Below are 23,638 nucleotides of genomic sequence, written 5' to 3'. Positions count from 1 at the left end.
AGCCAAATTGTTTCCTCTCATCCTAAAGCCCTCTTAAAGATATTCCATTCCCCTGTTTAATCACAGTGGAGTTGCCAAAGCAACTCCCATACATCTGCATTCTGGCACAGCCCTGTGGTTCCAGTCCCCAGAGCTGAAGAGCATTAAAACAAATGCTGCCTCCATGCTTTGAATTTTTTATGACTTGGCCATAAGATGACATGTCTGTTGTTGAAACCGTCACTCCTCTAGGTAGTCAATTAAAGGAGTTTGTCACCAATTGTCATTTTGGGTTTGGTTTTGTTTTTACTAATGAGGAATCCTGTGACAAATAATGTCCTAGCAATGTCAGATGCTTCACAGCTTTTAATTTATCACATACACTGCTCTTCTGCAAAGTAAATTAATTTCTTTAGTACAAAAGTGACTCTGCAAGGGGGCTGTCTGTGGAGGCTGGGCTGGATTATGGTTTCTCTTGCTCTGTTGATGGAGAATTGCAGTGACAGTCGAGCAGAAAGGAGCAGGAGGGTTTTACAAGGCAGCAGAAGCAAAATGATGCTGAAGCCCCTGCACCCACCTGTCCCAGGTGACAGGATGCAGAGATGGTTTTTGGCAGCATTTTAATTCCCGCTCTCTCTGCTTGCCTTTCACCCAGGGAATGCCAAGCCTGAAGGGTCCCCTGTGCTCTCCCATGAGCCTCCCAAGGTCAAGCAGGAAGACAACAGGGACGTGACACGACCGAGCCGACCCGCTGTGAGTCTCGAATTATTTCCCGTGGGAATGCTGCCAGCCGGCTTGGCCACATTTCCCTTCGGTGCGGTGGCGTAACCGTGGGGACCCCAAAAACGAGGCTGGTACTGGTGCTTCTCCAGCAGACAGACTGGAAAGCAGCAGTACGGCGAGAGCCCCTGGGAGATCTGAATGCTTAAGAGAGTGCATGAGTTTTTACCAGGAGCCCAAGTCTAGGGGAAAGCACTTAAGCCTGTGTTTTCAGGTGAAGCAGATGCTTAAGGGCTTTGCTAGCTTGGGCGCGGCGGTTGCCGATGGCACATTGTTGTGTTCCGTGCTGCATGTCCCCCGCAGCAGCCCGGCGGAGGGATGCTCTGCTCGGGAAGGCTGGGCCACCAGCCCCCCGACAGCCTTCACAGCTTAAAACCCAACCTGGTAGTGGTCTCCGTACACTCCCTCTGTATTACTCTGAGCAAAATCTCATCCGAAGTGTTTCCTCCTGGTTTAATGCTGTTGACATTTGTATCTTAAAACTGCAGAGTCGGCCTAATAATGAAATGAATTTCCACTGCTTCTCTATTTTAATGTGTATTAATGTTTTGTTGATGATGTTTTTTTTCTCTACACTCCACAGCGTTGAGCTAACAATTCTAATTTTATTTCTAACCTGCTTGCCCTTCCTCTGGCTTTTTCCTGTCCCGATCTGTTTCCTCTGATGCTGATTATTCTTCCTTTACCCACAGAGCTATAAGAAAGCTATAGATGAGGTTAGTGATATCTTTTCTCAGTGGGTCATGCCTATGTAAGGTTGACTAGTTAGTGCTTAATACCGAGCCGGGTTTTCTTGGTGCTGATGTTGGTAAAGATGATGATGCAATCTTGGGTCAGACGGGAGAGCGAACAGGTCGCATTCTTGTGTTGGGAGCCTGCCCGTGGGGAGGGGAGTGGCACTGCTGGTGTGCTCTGCTCAGCCATGGGCTGCCCAGAAGCTGCTGGCCACACCACTTGCATGGAGGCCACGGCAGAGACACCCCAAGGTCCACGTGTGGTGCTGCTGTTGTTTGGCGTGTTGGAAAGAGGAGGAGTGAGAGCGGAGGTTTCCTGTGCACATGGAGATGGTCCGGGCACCCCTCACCACATTCTGCTCTCAGCCACAGCCCCTGGCCACCCACTGATTTCAGTGGGGCCACCAAGTGCTATTTGAAATGTGTTTTAAGCCTAATTTGAATGAAGGCACTTCAAAAATAAAGGAAAACAGAGCAGTGGAATAATTCATTTTCATGGACCAGCATCAGCTGCAAAGCCAGAGTCAGCAGAGCCATCTTGGATGTTGATGGGCGATGCTTGTCCTCATCTGTCCTCTCAAAAAAATGAAAGTCCTGAATTACCTTTTTCACATATGACAGTATTTTAAATAAATCTGTATCTGGCGATGGTGAATGTTTAAATAGTCATGGGAAAAGATCCAGCATTCCTGATTTAACTTGCCTCACACATGCATCACTGTGCACATACTGCTGATACTGATACTGGTAACTGCAGAGCTGTAATGGAAAGTACCAGTATCAGCAGCCTCTCCTGCAGCCTCTTTCCTCTAAAAATAGAAGATATGAAAGCAGGAAGATGTGCTGGTTAGTTAACTTGTTCTCTTGGGTATAATATGAGCAATACATTTTGTTTAATGAGGTGCTTTGTTAAGAAAAAAGCACATAAATAAGTGTCTAAATAGAGGCAGCATGTGTGCTAAATTCAAGTTCAATGAGCGATGTGATTTCGGAAACAAAGTTGATTTGATTCCAGCAAATATTAAATCTAAAGAAGGCTTTGTAATTAAAAGTAATTAAAGAGCACTGACACTACTAACTTATGTATTATGTCACCCTCAGTAATAACACTTGGAACACATATGGAACTACAGAGCACTTTCTTTCTAGTTGTCAGATTGTTTTTGGTCCAAGAGCAACTTGGTGAAGCCGTTTAATCCTACAAAGTGCTCATTTATTGCAGAAAACGATATCATCAAAGGATTAACCATCCCGAGGCAAAGCTTTAACTAGGAAATAAGAGTTATCTGATTATATTGTCTGGGAGTATTATTGCTGTTAGAACTTCCAAATTAGTTATTAAAACTAATTAAGCTGATTTTTAAAACATTTGACTGTCTTCCAGCGATGACCAAAGAAGGCTGATAGGGTGCCCTGAGGCACGTTAGAAATGGAAGGTGCAAAAAAGAGGTATTTTCACAGTCCATCGCTTTGATAGGGAAGAGTTCAGTCCTAGTCCTGCACTGCAGAAGTCCAGCTGTAATTTTGAGATGCTCTTACACAGCCCTAAAGTCCTTTTTAAAGTGAGAGGCTCTAATCCAATTCAAAGGCAAGTGCTCAATAAAGAGCATGTTTGATACTCTAAATGGAAAGCATTGTTAAGCTGCTGAAGTTGTCACTGATTCTTATTTAGGAAAAGAAACAATCATACCATAGAAGCTGCTACAGCTCTAATTAAAATAATTAGTTGTCGTGACTGCAGATTTGACTGTATTTCAATCCCAAACACGTTGGCATCGAAAATAAACTCTTGAAATATCACATTCTGTCTTTAATCTCAACAAAGAGCCTTCTTTAAAGGTACAGAGAGCATTTGGAGAGGGATATAGAATCACGGAATAGTTTGAGTTGGAAGGGACCTTAAAGCTCATCTCATTCCAACCCCCCTGCTGTGGGCAGGGACACCTTCCAGTAGACCAGGTTGCTCCAAGCCCTGTCCAACGTGGCCTTGAACACTTCGAGGGATGGAGCAGCCACAGCTTCTCTGGGCACCCTGTGCCAGGGTCTCAGCACCCTCACAAGGAAGAATTTCTTCCTAATATCTAGTATAAACCTACTCTCTGGCAGTTTGAAGCCATTTCCCCTTGTCCTGTTACTCCAGGCCCTTGTCAGAAGTCCCTCTCCAAATCTCTGAGAGCCCCTTTAGGTACTGGAAGATGTTCTAAGGTCCCTTCAGAGCCTTTTCGTCTCCTCGTTGAACAACCCATATAAAACCCATCACAGGTTCCTGCTGTGAAACAGGAACTGACCATTTAAAAAAAAAAAAAGCTAGGCTTTTTTTGGTAAAGTAGTACTAATTAGTCTGATGCAAAGCTCTCCAATATCAATGGGAGTCCATCCTCTACATCAGAGGCCAGGCAGGGCAGACCTGGGAGCAGAATGTGCAGCTGTCACCGGTGGGAGCCCGCCGGGAGGTGTGGGTCATCAGGAACCAAAGCACAGATTGCTTGCAAAGCATTCCTACTTCACAATTAAAAACCAAACTGGGTTTGCATCTCAGCCATAGAGGTTTTCCATCGTTTTCTTCACGTGTCAACAGGATAGATTTTAAGAGCTCTCTTTGCAACCGTAATTAATATTGCTGTAGTCGCCCTGCTGGAACGGTAAACTGGAAATGCAGTAAATGAGAGTATGGCCGTAAGACTATTGTGGAATTTAGTCTTTTTCAATGAGTTTCTTTCTCCCTGATCCTTTATCTCTGACCGAATGCACTGATGCCTACCTCGGTCACTAATATAGGGAGAAATGGTAAGACTGACAATTGCAATGCTTTGTTCGTCATGTGCATGTCTTGTGCAACAGAGTTCTCTAACCCATTCTAATTCGAGCTCTCATGCTTTTCTGCCCTACTGCTTCCCCCTGCATTGCTATAAAAGCATGTAAGATAACAAAAAGTCTCTTTTCTACACGGTGCCTGCCATGTTCCTTGTTTTGAAATAGCAGTGTCTATTTTATATGACTGTCGGGTCTGAGACCTCATCAAAGTCATGGTAAACTGAAAAATTATGACTAGGCTTTGGGACTGCTCCTATCTTTTTTCTCGTTTCAAGGCTTTCTTTTTTGTTTTCTTTTTCCCTTAGCTTGTAGGCTGCCACATTTCACATTAAAGTGCTTAATGGGTCCCGCTGAGGGATTTTTTTTTTTTATTATTATTATTATTATTATTTTTTGATCGTGTGGCTGACTCAGAGCTGTGACTCCAAAGTCTGGCTGAGCTGGGCGCTTCTCCTCGTGCTCCTCACCGCCTCTCGGCAGCCGCCCGACAGCGGAGACTCACCATGGAAGCAGCTCTTGACGTGGGGATTGCACCACTCCATGGGAGATGCTGTCATTGCTTCCTTCCCAAATGCATTTATTACAGAATAAATACCATTACGGGGTCTCTCTGAGAAGTTTGAAAGAAGAGAAGACCCTGCTGGAGAAATTCTCCGAGCCAATCTTTGAAGTGACGTTGTTTTCCAGTTTACTATGATGGTGACTGAACTTCACCTTTTCCAACAAATATAATTTTGTCGTGTATATACATATAAGTGTGTGTATATATATGCACATACACGTTCCAAAGAGAAAAAGAAGAGGTTGGCTATTGATTTTTCAGTGAGCGTAAATCAGTTTTGTTTTGTTTAATAAATGCTACATGCTACAAACATTGTCTTACGTTTGTCTCATGTTTGTAACGACTCTGTAAAGCTATTTCTTGTTGCTCGTGCTGTTAGCATTGGCTTTTGGAGAGATGTATGTGACGTTCTCCTCGCTCTGAATGTAACAGCCATCGCTTTCTTGTTTCCTTGCCCCCATCCCCTTTAGGATCTGACGGCCTTAGCCAAAGAGTTGAGGGAGCTGCGCATCGAGGAAACCAATCGCCCCCTGAAGAAGGTGACAGACTATTCCTCCTCCAGCGAGGAGTCCGAGAGCAGCGAGGAGGAGGAGGAGGACGGGGAGAACGAGACACATGATGGGACGGTGCCTGTCAGTGACATCCCACGGCTTATGTGAGAAGGGCTTTCTTTTGAGGGGGGCAAACCATGAAACTGTGGTGTGTCTTGGTCTGGAGGTGAAACTGTGGTGTGTCTTGGTCTGGAGGTGAAACTGTGGTGTGTCTTGGTCTGGAGGTGAAACTGTGGTGTGTCTTGGTCTGGAGGTGAAATTGTGGTGTGTCTTGGTCTGGAGGAGCAGTAGCTGTGGTATAGGACATGTCCAAAGCACATCCATGTTTGGTGGCTGGCACTGGGAACAAGGTTGCAAGGGATAATGTATTCAGATGAGTCTTTCTCTTGGTCCAAACTAGAGATACTTAATGGAAAAGTAACAAAAAAAAGAACTGTTTCCACTGCACATTCAGTGAACGTTGGCTCAAAGCTGATGGACCTGTTCCTTTTGATGAGCCAGGCAGGTTTTTGGGCAGAGTGGTTGCAGCTGACCTCATCCCCCCCATAGGTCCTGCCCATGGCACAGGCTTGTTTAAGCTCTGCCTGCTCTTGGTCTTGCCCCACATCAAGCTATGCTGAAGTGCAGTACTTGGTGGCCTGCCCAGTGCCAACTGGTAGTGCCAGGATTATACTAATCCTGAACCTTTGTCTTTGATTTCTGTCCTTGGCTCAGTCACTGCGCTGGCAGCAAAACATGGTGGGCTAAAACACTGAAGTGAAAAGGTCAGCTGACTTTATTGTTGTGTCCCACTTGTGCTTTTGAGTCTCTCTAGGGGAGGGAGGAGGGCAGCACAGCCTCAACATGCAAGTGAGCTGTCATCATGCTTGGGCTTCCTTCCTGGTACTTTGCAGGAGTGTTTCTGGAGGTCTCTGCCTGGCAGCAGGATCTGACTCCTGCCCCTTGAATTTGCAGAGGAGCTGTGGGAATCTTCGGGGGATTAATTGCATTTTAATCAGTTCATTTCCATTTTTCCTGGCTTTAGGGACGTGGTTAGCAGTGACATGATGGTGCTGGGATAATGTTGGACTTGATGAATTTAGAGATCTTTTCCAACCTAAGCAATTCTTTGATTCTCTGATTCATAGTGGAGCGGCACAGAAGCCCTCCGGGTGGCAAGGAGAGGTCTCCTTGGGGTCCTTGTTAGTCAGAGTGCCAAGCTCCTGGGTTGGAGCTTCCTTCCACCAGAAGAATTAAAATCAGAGCTCTTGGAATTTGTTGGAGCAGGTCAGGAGATGGAGGGATGGCTCTGAATCTGAAGCAGTCGGATGGGCAGTCATGCGTGCGAGAAAAGGCCCCAAGCTGCTTTCGGATGAGGAGTTTAATCAGGAGTGGTTAATCCACGCCGACATCCTTCTCCAAACACCTTGGGTTTGACACAGCACTTTTCAGTGGATAAAATGTCTCACTGAATGCCTTGCAGCCAGATGTGTGGGATGACAGGCACGGCAGTGAGATGGATGATCCCAGCCAAGCGCCACTTGTCCCAAAATGTCCCGTCGATGAACGTGCATGCCCCAGAGATGGGAAGGTGGAGATGCAGGAATATCTGAGATGTAGGGGTATCTGCAGGCAGGGCTGCACTGTTCTATGTCTGGGGAAGAAAGCAAATGCTTTGAGTTACACCCTTATTTTACAGAAGGGACGTTAAGTTCAGACTCGATGTAGTTGGGTATTTTTCTATCAAAGCTTTATTTTTCTGCGTTCAGTGTTTGACGTTAGAAACTGGGGCTGAGAGAGATCATCTCATGTTCTCCTGCACTTTCCAAGTGATCTTTGTATAACCCATTTTTAAACTTCCCTGGGCATCCTCCCTGAGCACTTAGCTGCTCTTCGTTCCAGCTCTATCCAGGTCTCTCCTGCTGTAGGATAATCCCGTCCATCGCTTTGTGTCCCAGTGCATAGGAGGGACTGTTTACTCCATCCACCTCTGCAGATATCATTTCTCCATCTGAAGACTGTGATGACTCCCTTCAACTTCCTCTTCTCTGAGCTGTGCAAGCCAGCTCTTGCCCATGTCCAGGGATTTCTCTCAGGATGACGTGAAAGCTGATGAAATCTGAGACCTTGGGGCTACCACAGCCATGCCTTTACAGTCTCAAAATTAACATAACCTCCTCTGTCTCTGCTTTCTTATTTTATAACTGGAATAATTGTACTTTTTCTTGTCCTTTGGCAGTGGTGAGAAGCTAATGGTAGTGTGTGAGAATAGATTCCAGCCTGTCTCTTGAGATAGGAACACAGAAACAAGCTCAAGATGAAACCATGGGTTAGGGCTACATTTTCACCTGGAAAACTGCAGGGAGCTACAAGTCACAACTTGTCCTTCTGCCCACACCCTCTCTAAACCCCATCCTCTCCCCTGCTGTCTTTTGCCATCAGGTGTTGTGAGGCACTGTTCCCTTTTCAGTAGTTGAATTGGGGAATAAAGGGAGTGAATTATATTTTCTTAAACTTTCTTAAGTAGAAAAAATGATGTAACGTAGAGCAGGACTGCCACTCCTTGTTACCTGTTCATCATTGCCCCTCTTGGGACACCTTGGGAGGAGAAAGGTCCTTCTCTGTGGTCTCTGTGCTGTATCTCTAGTTTATCAACTCGACCCCGGTCCTGTATTTCGGACAACATCAATCATTTCCCTGTAGATTAAGTGGATACATTTTCTAATTTTTCTTCCCGAGAGATACAGAGCCTTACCCTTACTGAATAATACTGTATTAGAGGATTTTTTAATTTATTTTAGCAAAGGAAATATTTATCATTAACGCTTTTCCATTCTGTCCTCAGACCAACAGGAATTCCTGGAAGCAATGAGCCGTACAACCTGGGAATGGTGACGACCCACGGGCTAGAGACTTCCCACGCAGATACGTTTAGCAATATTTCAAGGGAAGGGACTTTAATGGTGAGGGAGGTAAGTTGTAAAACAAGTATCTCCATGGAGCATCTTCAGGAGGTTTTGCCCATGTAAGCACAACAACTAACAGTGCTGTGTGTCCGGAACACAAAATGATGGAGTCAAATGTGCTCGTTAGCGCTCTCGTTAATGCAGTTTACTCTCGGAGCAAATGTGACAAGTGCAGATGTTTCTCAGAACTACAAACAGCAGTGAATAGCAGTGCCAGGGCACGGCGGGGAGGAGGCTCCTGCAAACGGCTCTGCTGTAACCCCACAATTGCTCCCGGCAACAGAAGTTGCCTTCCATTTACAGCATTTAGTTACACGCTTGGAACTGGCCCAGAGTTTCCCCTCTTCTTCCCAGCCTTTGCCACCATGTGACTGTCAGAGCCCTGCAGTGTCCATAGAGCGTTTGGAGGCTTTTGGCAGGGGTGGTCCTGCTCAGAGCTGGCTATGGGGACACTGGGCATCCCACAGGGATGCAAGGCCTCATCCTCAGCGCCAGCCTTGTGGAGGTGAAGCTGCGGTGGGATCAATCCTGATGGATGGTACTGCAGGAATGAGGCAGAGGAGGCACCTTTGTTGGCTGGGGAAGATCTCCCTCAGTGTTCCTCAGTTTCTCAGTTCCTGGAATGTTCTGGTGATGCTGCTGGAAACACAGATGGGTAGCAGATCTCCTGGTGAGAGGGCAGGAGGCTGGGGGGGTTAGTGAACAGGGGAGTCACTCTCTACTGGCATGTAAAGGAGGTGGATGGGGGAGGAGAAGGAGGGAGCAGAATTTGGAGTCAGCAGTTGTGAAGGAGGGATGTTTGATCAAATGCAAACTAGACTTGAGGAGCATTTTAATTCTTAGGTCCATTTATATAAAATATTCACATATGAAGGAAAAAGGTGGATGCAACTTTGGAAAAAGGAAGGATTTAACCAAAGAAATCACAACACGTTTGCTGCCTTTCTCCATCAGTTTTGGAGGTGAGCAACAATGCACAGCCCACCTCATCCTTCTCTGGGGAGGAGCTGTTCAGAGCAGGGATTCCCACAGCTCTGCACATCCCTGTATCAGGGAGGGTGATGTGGCTGAGCGGGAGAACAAATCCCTCTAACAGGGAGCCATTTCTGAAATGAGCTTGTGTTCAGCATCACAGCAGTAAAACAGGTGCTGTGCCAGCAAGGCTGTATGAGAAAACCAGGGATGCAGAAGGGTTGAAAAGCCATGGGCAAGACAAGCAGCTGGAAAACCCCTTTCTGAGGAGAGAGCATGATAAGAAACCCAAACTGAAGCCTTATGCTGGGTGTTCACTGTTTTCTCCCTACCAAAGCCACCAGAGGATGGACTCCCTGAGGTCAGTGGGCTTTGGGCAAAGGCCTTTTCACTCCCTGTTGTGATTGCAAGGTGTGGTTGAAGGTGCTGGTAATGAGCAATCAAAAGATAAATGTTGTTAGGACTGGCTAGAAGCTTGGTGAGCCAATCCCAGCAAATGGGCAAATCCCTGTACCGATCTCCCTGGTGTGCTCCAGGTAGGTGAGATTCATCAAAATGGCAAAATAAGTAAGGAAGGCAGAAAATTCCCAGCACCTGGCTTGCACAGGGAGGGGATGGAGCAGAAGAGGAACCCCAGGGAAACCCAAGGAACCTTGTGTGCAGAGCGAGCTGCCAGTTCTGTCACTCTTCCACCACTGCTGGCACTGTTCACTGCTGGTTTGGGTTACAGAAACATGGACGGGGCTGTGTTGGCATTTGCAGTCAGGCTACTCGCTGCTATAGCTGTGCTGATCAAGGGCTCAGATTCTGCTGTCACTGATGGCCAGTGGCCATGTGGGGAGGAGAGCTGGCCATGGGGTTTGTGCCCATGGTGGCAAGTGCAGAATCTGCCCTACCTACATTCCTTGTCTCCAGACGACAGTGATCAGGCTTCTCTCGCTGCAACGTGGCTAATTACTCTGTATTGACTTTGTGATTAATCCTGTCTTTATTTCTCCTGGAGCGGGGGGTTGATTTGCTGCTTGCCAGACTGCATGGGGATGGAACAGAGAGGGTCCTTCTCCTGCGCTTGCTCTGGGAACTTGGGGACAGCCAACGACTTAGTTTTGTTTGGTTTTTTTTTTTCTCTTCTTTTTCTCTTCCCTCCCCCCCCCCTTCCCTTCTCTTTCTTCCTCATGCCTTGTGTCTCTGCAGACCTCTGGTGAAAAAAAGCGTTCTGGCCACGCAGCCAGCAATGGCTTTGCAGGTCACATCAATCTCCCTGACCTGGTGCAGCAAAGCCACTCGCCGGCGGGCACGCCGACCGAGGCCCTGGGGCGAGTCTCCACGCATGCGCAGGACATGGACTCGGTGCCTGAAGTAGGTGGTGGGGGGCTCCTCTTTCTCCTTTGCATCGCATTAAACAAGTATTAACCTCTCTGCCCCACGAAGGGGCTTTCCTGCTTTCCTCCCTGGCTTTCTTGGCTCTTCTCTCTCTCCGTTTCTGGTCCACGTGGGTGAGTGTAGTGGAAACACGAGGGAATCGGATGGGTTGTTGCTCTCTGGGTCTGTGGCTGATGGTAGAAATGTACAGTAGGTCTCTCAAGCCCATCTGCTGGAATTTTGGTGGTCATGGTTTAAGTGCTGCCAACTGATGCGAAAGCCCCATTTATTTTTTATTTTTTTTTTACTCTTGGATATAAAAGGAAATTATGAGAGCCAGTGATGCCATTAACTTCAACTGGGCCCAGCTTCCTCCTCTGCAATCTCTGATAATTAACATGATTCAAAAGGTCAGCAAAAACCAAAGCCAGCAAAATTCTGGATAGTTCTTCAGACTAGAAAAAAATCTGCACAACTTTAAAATCATGTGTTTCGTGTCATGGCAAAGTATTTTTCCCTGGTAGGTGTTGTACAGGGACATGATTGAACATTAATGTTGTATAAGGTGTAAAAAGTCTTAGAAAGTACAAGATGTGACAATGAACCAAGGGAATTGTTGTTCCCTGCTTACTGTCCCCAGCTGTGGGAATGAGGCACAAGAACATTCTCTTTTCCCATGAGAAATCAACTCATTTGGTGCTAAAAAAGCTATTGTATGTAATGTTTTCATTTCATTTTGTGGGTTACACATCAAAAGTTCTGCCATACTATGTTCTTTCATAGAAATTATGTACTCATGGTGTACTTTTACTAGCAGTATAAAAATAAAAATTGCTTGGAATTGGACATTGATGAAACGTAAGAACAGATGGTGCCTGACTTGACCTCGAATTTTTTTCTGTTTTCTTGTTGGTATTAAAAGCAGCAATGAGAGAGTCGATCCTGAAAGTAACACCTTCCACAGTCATCCTGGGACTGCTGAAATGCAGGCTGGGATTGGGTTTAAATTTATTTATTTATAGAAGTAGCGACCAAAAAGATCTTTTCCATTTCTAAAACTGCATTTTTAGGGTTGACTGAGCTGGGAGTGGGTGTGAGTGGAAACTTGGAGATTTAGTTCACGGGCTTCCAGGTGACTCATGGTGCTCTGAGCAAAAAGAAGGGAGCGAGCACAACCTCAGCGTGCAGCTTGCTGCTCTTTGTAAGCCACCACGGAGGTTTATAGGCAGTGGAACAGGACCTGGAGGAAGATGAAGTCTTAGTATTTAAATAGCAGACTTGTAAGTTATTAAAATGTCAGCTTCTGTGGAGAATGACTGAATCTGAGCAAGGAAAAATGCATTGAGATGAGGGGTTTCTTCATAATTCATTTGCCGGAAAGCACTTGGCTCTCAGCTGGAAAGCATCCCTGTAAATACTGAATTTTTCTCCTCCTTGAATTGTTAGTGGTTTTGGAAAAGACATCCAGCACAGGGAAAAAAACTGTGTATTTCTTGGATTTGAGAGAAGCGCAAAGTAGCTCAAGTCTGTCCTACATGTGCACACAAGTGTGGATGAACTGTGTATGTAAATGTGGTACCCGTGCCCGCAGCCTTCCCTGCCGCACGCTGCCGACTCCTTCCGTGGGTCTTGATTACCGTGTACTGTTTGGAAATCCATCCTGTTTCTATGGAAACAGCCAGACTGTCAGGGAAGTAGAGCTGGGAGGGAAGCAGGATGCGCAGCGTGGTTTTGGTGTGGATGCCAGCCCCAGAGTGCTCGGGAAGGTCACAAGCCACGAGGGTGCTCCTACGCCTGATAGGGTTTTGCCCCTAAATCTTTTTGTGGCCCACTGGAGGACAGGCACAGGCCCAGCCCAGCTGGGGTGGGGATGTGCCAGGGCAGTGGTGTTCCCATGGCACATCAGCCTGTGCTTGGTAACTGGGTGACATGAAAGCTGAGGGAGATTTATTTCATGAAGGGGCAATGTCCCAGGGAAGAAAAACGTGAGCAGTAGTGCTGCTGCAGAGTGACTTGGGGTTTGCTGCTGTTACAGCTCTAAATGGAGCTCATCCATAAAGCATATCCTTGGTAAATAATGGAGTAGGAAGGATAAGCTGCTCAACAGAGGGGGAAAATCACGTCATTTTGACTCCCAAGGCAAGGATTTCCTTTTGCTAGGAAGAAGGTCTTAGCCTCGTTTTCTGCCTTAACAAAGCAGTGGTTTTAAAAAGAAAGCAATGTGATGTTGCAGTTTGTTCATCCCCAAATTCCCTCAGCAAAGTATTGGCTCTGACATTCCCTGCAATACCTTCAGGTTGAGATTTGTTAGCTTAGAAATGGCTCTTTCTGCAGTCCCACCTGAAATGCTGGGCAGTTTAAAACCATGTCAGCTGCCCTGTGCCAAGGTTTCCCAGGGTCCCACCACCCTTGGCTGCACGGTGGGAAAAGCAAACACTCACCTGGCTGACATCCCAGAGCGGGTTTTAAGGCAGGTGTGTTGATGCAGGCAAGTTATCAGCTGGACTTGATGATCTTAAAGGTCTGTTCCAACCTAAACAATTCTGTGATTCTTGGTTGGTTTTTGCCTGTGGTGGCTTTTGCCTCTGGCCCTGCAGCTTCTCCCTAACCAGTGTCATGGCTGTGCTTCTGCCTGTGAGGAGAGAGCAGAGCCAGGCCCTGCTCCTCTCGTTTTCTGTTGCTCACAGACACACAGAAATCCAATTTAATGTTTTCTCTGATTAGTTAGATGGGGAGGAGGAGAAGATGTTTATAGAGGGCTTGAAAAGGGCACCTTAGGGGCAGACACTGTGTTTGCTAATTAGAAAGTCTTACATGTACACTCACACACAAAATTACTGTTATTTCTGTGCTCTGAGCTCTCTCTTTGATGTTTATTTTCCAGTATGGTATGGGAAGTAGCACCAAAGCCTCTTTCACCCCATTTGTGGACACCAGAGTGTATCAGACCTCACCTACTGATGAAGATGAAGATGAGGATGAGGAGTCATCTGCTACTGGTAGGAGGCAATGAGGCCAGTTTGAGAGAGGAGGGTCTTGTGGAAACCAGGTTGGGAGCCCGAATAACCCCACTAAACCTGTTTCACATTTCACTCAGTCTTGTCCAAACATTGCTTGTGTCTGCATCCTTGCCTTCTCCAGTTTCCATCCAACTTCTCCCCCACCAGTTAAATGCCACCAGAAAGGTCTGAGAGAAAACAGGAAGCAGCAGAAGTCCCCACTCCCATCTGCCTGGGCAAACTGATATCTTGTAACACAGTGATGACTCCCCCATCAGGAAATAAAACCCGTATTGTCTTTCTGTCCCAAAAAAAGAGGTGGCAGAACAGTTAACCCATCACACCCCCCTGTCCTCTTGTGTTTCCTTGCAAGCCCTGTTCACCAGCGAGCTGCTCAGGCAGGAGCAGGCCAAGCTGAACGAAGCCCGTAAGATCTCGGTGGTGAATGTCAACCCCACCAACATCCGTCCCCACAGCGACACCCCGGAGATCCGGAAGTACAAGAAGCGCTTCAACTCGGAGATACTCTGTGCTGCTTTGTGGGGTAAGCCCTGAGCATGCTGTGCCCTCGGCAGAGTTCCCCAGAGCCCGTGGCTGGTGGGGAAATGGGAGTGTGCCATCACAGAGCTGAGCCCCTGCCTCTGGTTGGCCCTTCTCGGTCCCGGGCAAGGCTCATGTTCCTGAGTCCCTGTGTTGTAACCCTTTCCTGTCCTTGGGAAGACCCCAGCCTTGGCTGGGTCGGTCACACTTGTGGGGCAGCACAGACGAGCTCGGGGTGCCATCCTTGGGAGCAGCTGTAGCTCCTGGTGCCCATTGCCTGCCCTCTCCTCCTCAGGTGTGAATCTGCTGGTGGGCACGGAAAATGGCCTGATGCTGCTGGACCGAAGTGGGCAAGGGAAGGTCTACAACCTCATCAACAGACGGCGATTCCAGCAGATGGATGTGCTCGAGGGCCTCAACGTCCTCGTGACAATATCAGGTGCTCCTCTCGTGCTCTCCCCTGCTCAGCCCTGAGCCCTGAGTGGTCCCAGCTCAGACAAAACCTGCCCACCAGTGTCTGACGGAAGCTCCCAGGGGAGCTGGAGGTGGTTTATTCCAGAATCAAATGAGTTAAATCTGGAAGAATTGCCTCCAAGAGTAGTTTGCTCCCTTCACCTGCTGGCTCCACTTTATCTGCAGCGCTCCATTCTCCTTCAGCAGGGAAGGGGAGGTACAGGGTACAGCTTGAGAGGGCAAAGAGCTCTGCTTTTAGTTTGTTTGGCTCTAGCTGGGGGAAAAAATATCCACATCTTCAGGGCTCCAGCTCAGGGCTGTGCCCCAAGCATCATGAGGGCCATGGGCTTGTCACTGTCCCTGTGTTCTACCAAGAGCTACAGAGTGCTCATATCAGGCTCATGGGGTGATTTCTGGCAAATAAAGCAAAAACTCTGTAGTCCAGTCTCCCAAGACAGCACTCGGCATCCTTCCTGCAGAGCAGCCCCATTGGAGCACGTAGGTGGCAGAGCCTTCTCCTGCTGATGCCTGTCCCACAAAGCTCATGGAGGGCAGCAAGATAAATGTTTGTTAGGAAAATTGCTTGATATCATCCTTCTCTTTACTTTCACATTGTTAACACCCCCTGGGCTCACTCTGCATTCAGCTGCAAATTCCTGCTCCCTCCATTCAGACAGAACTCCAGACCTGCTGCTCCATCATTTACCTTGGTCTGCAGCTCCCCTGTGGTTTTGGGGATGCAACTGTACGAATAAGGGGTTTAGTACAGCTGGAAGATGAATGGGGGCAGGACCAAACCCCAAGATGATGCTGAGAATGAGTCCTGGGGACTTGTGGAAACCTGTGAGCAGACAGAGCCCTTGGTTTATGGTTTGGGTCCTGTCCCACTGGGCTCAGTGTGAGCTGTGTCCTGTCCCTGTAGCAGGGGCTCTGCAGCCACAGGGAGGTTTGCAGCCAGATCACAGCTATCCAAGAGCAGGCAGATGTGCAGAAATTTGGCAGCCCCTCAGCACTGCAGAGCCCAGCTCTGGGCTCATTGGCAAGCAGTGGTGCCTGTCACAGGCCAAGGAGCTCATGTCTCAGCTCCAGGGTGGAATTAATGTTGTATGAAGGAGAGAAAGGGAAAGAAACCAGGTAGCTGAGTGGTTGGATGAGCCTTGAGCTGTAAGAGAGCTGGGGTCGGCACCCTGCTGTGCCCCACCATCTCACTGTGAACACTGATTTATAGGAAAAGGAACATTTCCCACCTACGGGAAGCAAAAACCTGGCTTTTCCAGTGTCCGCCTGCAGTCTGGGAGACAGAGGTCTGGGCTTTGCTTTCCATGTGTTTCTTCTCAAGAAAAACCTAACACAACAGCTAAATTACTATTTTCAACTTCATCACGAAACTAACTTGAATTTTATCATCTTGTGAGTGAAAATAAACACCGAAACCTCAAGACTCCCCCTGCACACGGGCTCTGCTCTGACAGGGACGTTTCCTTTGCCAACAGGAAAGAAGAACAAGCTGCGTGTGTATTACCTGTCCTGGCTGAGAAATAGGATTTTACACAATGACCCTGAGGTGGAGAAGAAGCAGGGCTGGATCACAGTCGGGGACCTGGAAGGATGCATCCACTACAAAGTCGGTGAGTGGCCTCTCTGGAAATAAATGTCTGAAGAGATGGATTTTTATTCTCTAGTTTTAGGTCTGACCTGACAATTTTAACTTAAAAGTATGAGTAGACCATAGCCACAGATAAATTTGGAATTCATCTGTCTGTGTTAGGTGGGCACTTTACTTAATGAGAACCAACAGAGAGATGGCCTGAGAAGCAATTCCTGGAGACGAGTTGTTCAGTTTTTTTGGAAAGAAAGTGAACGTTTTTAAAATGGGTTTTATTTTTATTTTAGTGAAATATGAAAGGATCAAGTTCTTGGTGATTGCCTTAAAGAACGCTGTAGAGATCTATGCCTGGGCTCCAAAACCATATCACAAGTTTATGGCATTTAAGGTATGTCTGTCTTTTAACTCGTTAATTGTAAATACATGAGATTTCTGTACGCTGCAGAGCAGCAAAGCTTCTTGCTTATGTAGCTGAGCTCCTCAGGATGCCTGACAGGCATGAGAGACGGGATCCATGCTGGCTGAAGAGATTGGATACCTTCTGATTATGGCCAACAATGAAGTGTTAATATTAGCTTATGCTGGTAGGCTTCACTTGGGGGTTTGCAGAAAGCTGATCAAATGCAAATGAGTAAAACTGAGTTGGAGATTTTGATGGCTGTTTTTGGTGGTTTTTTTTTTTTGTGGATTTTTTAGTTGTTTTGTTTTGTTTTTTTAACCTCTGACTAATTTTTCACATACAGGACAAAAATAGGTTGGCATGATTTACCGTTTTTATTTTGCAAGGTCCTCTCTCCTTCTGCAATGTGGATTCTGTTTCAAGACAAAGTTTGGGAGGATGACCCACTCTTTCTCTCTCTTTTTTTTTGTCCCTTTTCCTCGGTTTCCTCAGTGAGACCTTTCTCCTCTACAACCTGCCAATGGGCATTTTGTACTTAGTCCTTCAGAGCACTTTTCATCCTAAGCTCTGTGCAAAGACAAGTCACAAGGGGCAATGCCTTGTGGACATGTTCATGCTGAGTAATCTCATTTTGCATCCTTCTAACACAAATGGGCTTATTCAGTATTAGGTCACATTTGCTTTTTCTGAACAAAAGCCAGAATAAATGGGCTCAGTGACATGGAGAGCTCAGCAGCATCAGAATGGCCTGGGATCCAGCCTCTGTGGGCTCTGAGGATGCTGGTTGGTGCTCCTGGTGCTGCTGCTGCAGCCTGGGGGGATGAACATCCTTTCCTTGCCTTGTAGGCAGGGATCTTTTGAGAGAGAGTGAAATACCACCCACAGATTTTCCCTATCAGGAGTCAAAGTGGTCCTTGCACAGAGAGCCAGGAGCTCTTTGCTCTCTCTGGGGGTGTTTCACTGTCCTGCTGAACACCTAAGTCATGGAGAGATACCCCAAATCGATCCGTGGCTGGGAGCTGGTCCCAGCCTGCATCCAGCAGGGTAGATCGAGCAGAGAAAAGCAGGTCTTTGCTAAACTGACTCATTCCAGCAGCCCAAACCAGAGTGGTGATACCTGCCAAGGGGGGAAGTGGGTGGTCACAGATCTCTGCTGACTGAACACACACTCACATAAAATTGAGCGGTCGCTTTCCTTTAGAGACCAAATCCTTATGCCAGCCTCGGGCTCCTGTGCTAAGGAGCTGTGCTTGGCAAGGGTGAACACTTATCTGCTAGGATGGCTGGAGTGAGTGGGTAATACCCTCTGAGGCATCTGACATAGGAACAGAGAGGCAGGAATATAACTAACCACATATTTAGCAGGATAAACAAATACTATTTGGGATCCGCATCAGGCTGCTGCCGCGGGGTTGGTGGGTTTTCTGTGGTACTCATGGAAGGGATTATAAAAGTCTTTTGCAGATCTCCAGCACAAGCCGTTGCTCGTGGACCTCACTGTAGAAGAGGGTCAGAGGCTCAAGGTTATCTTTGGATCACACACTGGTTTCCATGTGATTGATGTGGATTCTGGGAACTCCTATGATATCTATATACCATCTCACGTGAGTACACGAGGGAGTGCTGCCGCATGAGTATCGTGGGTCACCAGCAAGGTTTGGAGAGGCTCTTGGTGGCTCAGAAATGGTGACCAGTGATGGGTGTGACATCCTCCAGTGCTGTCCTCATTGATAGCCACTTTTAAAGAGGACTCAAAGCTATCACATACTTCATGTTCATTATTTGCACAGGCTATTTCTGTCCTTGTTCCCAAGCAGTCAGGTTTAAGGTTGCCATGTCCCACAGAAAGGAGAATCTATACACTACATGGAGCAATAATGGAACTCTAGGGTTTTGTAGGGCTTATTGAAGCTGTATCCATGCTGTTGACCCAGGATTAACCGGTATAGGAGAAACTGTGTCACTAAAGAACTCCAGAAACTGCTGAATCTGATCCAAGCATCAGATCCTCCTCTGTAAGATCTGGCAAGAGCATCGGGAGAAATACCAGGGTAGTTTAGGATGGTTTTGTGTTGTCTTAGCTATGGAAGGGCAGACATGGGTGGAAAGTCACTGCAGCTGCCCTTGAGAGACTGATCGCTAAAAAATAGGAGTATTTCCTCCCTAGGGCTGCCTGTAAAATTCTGGGTTTATTTACCTTGGTTTGAACAGGAGATGGATTCATTGACTCAGTCACTTATTTGTGTTCCAGCCAAGTGTCAGCCATCAGTCTTGGGGGCGTATATGTTGTGATCTGTCTGTAATTACTAAACCTGTTTATCCTTGCCATGTCAGACAGCTCTGTGGTAGGGTAAACATGACAGTTTATTCCCCTTCAGGCTTATCTCTGAAAGCCAGTGACTGTTTGGTGAATGGAGGGAGGGCTTTGTTCTCAAGTTGGTTTGGGCTTTTTTCCCCCAAGGCTCTGCTCCCTTCCCCCTTCCCCTTTTCTCCATTCGATGTAATTCTGACTTTCAGGGTTTATTTTGCCTGCAGATTCAGGGCAATATTACTCCTCACGCCATTGTCATCCTGCCTAAAACAGACGGGATGGAGATGCTCGTGTGCTACGAGGATGAAGGTGTCTATGTGAACACCTATGGAAGGATAACTAAAGATGTGGTGCTCCAGTGGGGAGAAATGCCTACTTCTGTGGGTAGGTCAACCCTTCCTCTTCACTTGCTTAAAATACAAGTGACAAGTAAGATGAGGAATCAAGAATGATGAGATGGAGTCATTTGGGCTTTTGCTTATCAAAGGAGATTTCCCTCCACCAGCTGTGAGATGCAGTTGCTTAATTTCTACAGTTTGGCCCTCCATAATAAAAGCAAGGGACTCCTTGAAGATTTGAGCTCTGGTTTGTCTTAAGTATAAGATAATGCAAGCCGTTGCACTGGTGGGATACTGTGTTGAGTGAAAGAGGGGTTGGATGTGGAGCTGGGAGCACTTGGGTTGCTCTTCTGGCTCTGCTGTTGCTCAGCTCCACAGCCAGTGGAGGCAAACCACTGCCCAGCTCCTCGCTCCCTGAAATCTGAAGAAGTGATGCTTCTTCTGTTTAAATTGCCCAGCAATTTCTGGATGGAAAGTGCTCTGAGAAGGCTGCTGTCCCTGTGGGCACCCGCCCGGCCGTCAGAGCTCTGCCATTGATCCACATAGGCTTTGGGTAACAGCTGATGAGAGCTTTTCTGCATAATATTTAACTCAACACAAGTTATAACACCTGCCAAACGCTTCCTTTTGACAGCCTACATTCATTCCAATCAAATAATGGGCTGGGGAGAGAAAGCTATTGAAATCCGGTCAGTGGAGACAGGACATTTGGATGGAGTATTTATGCACAAGCGAGCTCAAAGGTTGAAGTTTCTATGTGAAAGAAATGATAAGGTAAGTCCACTTCAAAGCTTGTATCCGTGCTTTAAGCTGCAGGGTGCTTTTAGACTTTAAGTCTGGTTTATCTTGAGGTTAATAATTAATCTGAAGGTCCTGTTTAATAAGCAGTGCCCATAAACCTACTCCCGGTTTATTTTCTCCAGTGGATGGAGACCTCAGCCTGCAACATCTCTTCCTCCTCTAGCAGAGATCTGCATTCCCTTGGCTTGACTTTCTCCCAATTCTTTCATCTGAACATTAAACCGAGGCTGCCAAGTAAACTCTAAAAGTTGAGAAATGGTAGCAGTGTGCAAGTGACCCTGATTTGAACTCTGATGCGGAAACATTTTGATGCATCTTAAGTTATTTTCTCCATGGAGCCTCATGTTTTTCTGTGGACAGCACTGATAAATACTGTTCTGGAGGGTCACCAGAGTTCCATGGCTGTCATGTAGATGACCCTTGCCATGGGTGCTGCAAGGGGGGCATGAGGAGAAATTGCTGGAGAAAAAGGCCTATTTGCATGGAAGAGATGGTTGAATGCCAAGGTCTGTTTCTGCTGGTGGTGTTTCCTCATCTCACAAGGTTTCACCGAGATAAATCAGGACCATGCAGCAGGGAGATTTTTCATAATGAACATGATCACGAAAGCAGTGAAGAAACCAATTGCTCTGTCCCCAGAGCAGGGTTTAACAATGTGCAGTAAATTAGGTTTGACACCACAAACAGCTGCTCGTTATTTGAGCACTGCCCTGCCCGTGGCATGGAGTTACACTGGAACTCTGCAGGAAAACGTATCCTAATCTTGCAGCTGAGTATGTCAAGCTGCTCAAAAAGCTGAATTTAAGTTTAATTAAAGTATAATTTAATTCTGAAAAAGCTAGAAAAAAACCACCTTGGTCTTTCTAAAATACTGGAACCAACTGATCACTGATGGGTTTGAATTAGTAAAACCAGATGCTTGTCTTTCTGGAGAACTGGTTAAACTGGTAAGATTAAGTAATTTTTACTTTTAAAAAGGACAGAGGCTTCAGATTGTCCCCTTCAGTATTTGGAAATTATAACTTCTTATTTTTTAAGACTTCCCTTGGGATCAAATGTTGGTGGATCCTGCCAGAAGCACCAAAAACCATGTTCTCCATACAGAGTCTTGATATGTTTCTGTGCTTTGAACATATTGAAGGGAAGTCATTTTCCTGAGCTTTACTTTCAGGAACAGCTGAAATACCAGGACTAACTTATCCCAAGAAAGCCAGGCAGGTGTTGACCCACATGGTGAACGTTTAGCAAGATCCACACCAGTTTTATTAATTTTGCATAATAAATGGTGCTTGTGGCAGTAAAATGGGATAGAGTTGGTATTTTTAAGGTGTTCTAAACTTTACTCTTTTTGGTGGTTATAGAGAGGGAGGTTTATTTACTGCATTTACTAATAAGTAGTTCAGTTTGATCCCAGTCTGCATGGGTTAGCTCCAGCCTCTCAATTCCATGGACATCGGAGAACCAGGCAACGGGTCTGTGTAAAATTTGTGCTGTCAGCTGGAGAAAAGGAGCAGGGAGGGAGGTTCAGGCAGAGGAAACCAATTGTGTGGGGCAGCTCCTGCTTTCCTCAATCACTGAGTCAACAGACATTTTTAATAATAATAATGATAATAATAATAGTAATAAAAATAATAATAACTTCTTCCTTCCAAACAGGTATTTTTTGCATCGGTGAGATCCGGAGGAAGCAGCCAAGTGTTTTTCATGACCCTCAACAGAAACTCCATGATGAACTGGTAACAGAGGAGCACTTGGCACTCACCGCCATGGCATTATTTCTAATTTAAAGGACATTAAACACATGGACTAACACTGTAGAGGCAGGTGTGGAGGGCGCCGAGGAACCCCCCTCCCCACGCTCCCCCGGCTCCGCCAGCCCCGGGGCAGGGACTGCGGCCAGGGATGGACTTTCACGCTTGGACCACCCGAGGTCTCCTGATTACGCTGTGTTATAGTGGGTTATGAGTTTTCCTTTATTTTGTTTTATTTTGTTTTTTAGTTTTACTTTTTCTTTGTCCCCTACTTTGTAAGAACGGGGAGAGAAAACAGTGTCAAAAAGTCTGTTTTTAATTCTGTCTGCCTGCTAGCATCAAATATATAGTATGTTGTAAAGTTACCAATTAAATCTGGTGAGAGACAGCACAATAAATGTACCTTTTATCTTTGTGATGAAGGCCATAACCATATAGCTGGGTAATTTTAGAAATCTTTTGCCTTCACCAACATTTACATGTTGCTTTTGGCAGCAACGGCTTAACGGATTTTTAAAGAAGAGAAAAAGTAATAGGTTTTTTTCCCCTCTTTTGGGAAATGGATTTTAAATGGCTAAACTACTAGCCTTAGACTAATAAAAATCAGCTACCATTTTTGTCAAGTCTGTCAATCCATATTTCTATATGGATCTTCACATAATGGTGTGTCTTGATAGGGACAGAGGTGCCATTTCTTGTTGCTCCGGAGGTGCCCTCCCGCCCCGGGGCTTGGCCGCGGGCACCGGGATGGGGGATCGGAGGAGGAGAGGACGGCGGAGCGGTCGGAGGAGCCCCGTGCTTGCCGCCAAGGTGGGATTTGTGGCCGCAGACGGCTCCCAGGATGCCGTGGGCACCGGATCCCGATGCCGAAACCGGCACAAGCTGCGGGCGCTCGTGCCCCTCAGTCCGGAGCCAGGCGCTGGCGTGCGGGAGCAGCCGGCACAGGGAGGGGGACCACGAAACAAGCTGCCTGTCTCCCCACATTGCTGGATTGGGCTTGTAAAGAGCTTAAAAAAATATATATATGTGTGGTTTCTTCGGCCAAGGGTCTGAATCTACTTGTTTTCCACCCCCTCCACTCCCTAGGAATTACCCAACATACAGTGAAAGACAACATCTGTGCCGAACCGTGTGTGTGTGTTTAGTTCAGGTTGAATTGTGTCCTTATAAACTCTGCTCAGTTGATTTCCGTTTTCGGTGCGTATCTGGGGTTTTCTTTCTCAGTAGCTGCAAGCATGGCCGCCTGTGGTGTTGGGGTGTCGCATAACAAGGTCTGTGTTGCTGGTTTTAACCTACCTCGTTTCGGTTGGGGTTTGTTTTTTGGTTTGGTTTCGTTTGGTTTTTTTTTCTGTTCCGCTGTCGATCACAGCGCTGTTACCTCCAGCGACATATAGAGAGCTTAACTGGCAATCTTGGTGTACTCAGTAACGATGGCTTTATTAAAAAATGATTAAATCAACAGGACTTGGTCAAACTTGAATCTTTATCGAGGGTGAGAGGCGATGTGGGGCGGCGGGGATGGGATGGGATGGGCCACCCTCACCTGAAGCATCCCGTGGGAAGGGTGTCACGGTTTGGTATTGCAGGGATTGCTGGCAGTGGACTTGCAGCAGGATATGGAGTCCAGGGGAGCACAGGTGAGATGTGCTTTGTGGGTGCCTTCTTCAGGCACCCTCCTGCTGGGCCAGTGCAGCCTGCAGAGTGTAGGGATGGCCATAGGACCACAATACTGGTATTCAA

At 46.8% G+C, this 23,638-nt stretch overlaps 1 protein-coding gene across 6 annotated transcripts in view; it reads left to right on the top strand.

The window, feature by feature from the left end:
• TNIK (TRAF2 and NCK interacting kinase) overlaps positions 1-23,357 on the top strand; it is a 153,289-nt gene extending 129,932 nt beyond the window's left edge. For 3 of the 6 annotated variants that reach the window (XM_051781684.1, XM_051781682.1, XM_051781687.1), the window contains 14 exons: positions 635-732; positions 1,452-1,475; positions 5,340-5,524; positions 8,245-8,371; positions 10,532-10,696; positions 13,584-13,698; positions 14,072-14,242; positions 14,534-14,677; positions 16,185-16,319; positions 16,585-16,685; positions 18,152-18,301; positions 19,233-19,392; positions 19,981-20,120; positions 21,804-23,357. In XM_051781684.1, the coding sequence (XP_051637644.1) occupies positions 635-732; positions 1,452-1,475; positions 5,340-5,524; positions 8,245-8,371; positions 10,532-10,696; positions 13,584-13,698; positions 14,072-14,242; positions 14,534-14,677; positions 16,185-16,319; positions 16,585-16,685; positions 18,152-18,301; positions 19,233-19,392; positions 19,981-20,120; positions 21,804-21,887 (1,799 nt within the window). In that variant the 3' untranslated portion in view covers positions 21,888-23,357. The remainder of the gene's footprint in view (positions 1-634; positions 733-1,451; positions 1,476-5,339; positions 5,525-8,244; positions 8,372-10,531; positions 10,697-13,583; positions 13,699-14,071; positions 14,243-14,533; positions 14,678-16,184; positions 16,320-16,584; positions 16,686-18,151; positions 18,302-19,232; positions 19,393-19,980; positions 20,121-21,803) is intronic. The other 3 variants (XM_051781685.1, XM_051781683.1, XM_051781686.1) reach the window with 2 other exon arrangements.
• Positions 23,358-23,638: the final 281 nt, after the last annotated feature.

The sequence above is a fragment of the Manacus candei genome, unplaced genomic scaffold (genome assembly GCF_025592945.1).
Source record: "Manacus candei isolate 608988 ecotype Guabito, Panama unplaced genomic scaffold, ASM2559294v1 h1tg000015l, whole genome shotgun sequence".
Lineage (NCBI taxonomy): Eukaryota > Metazoa > Chordata > Aves > Passeriformes > Pipridae > Manacus > Manacus candei.
This window is presented reverse-complemented; position numbering and strand designations above follow the sequence as displayed.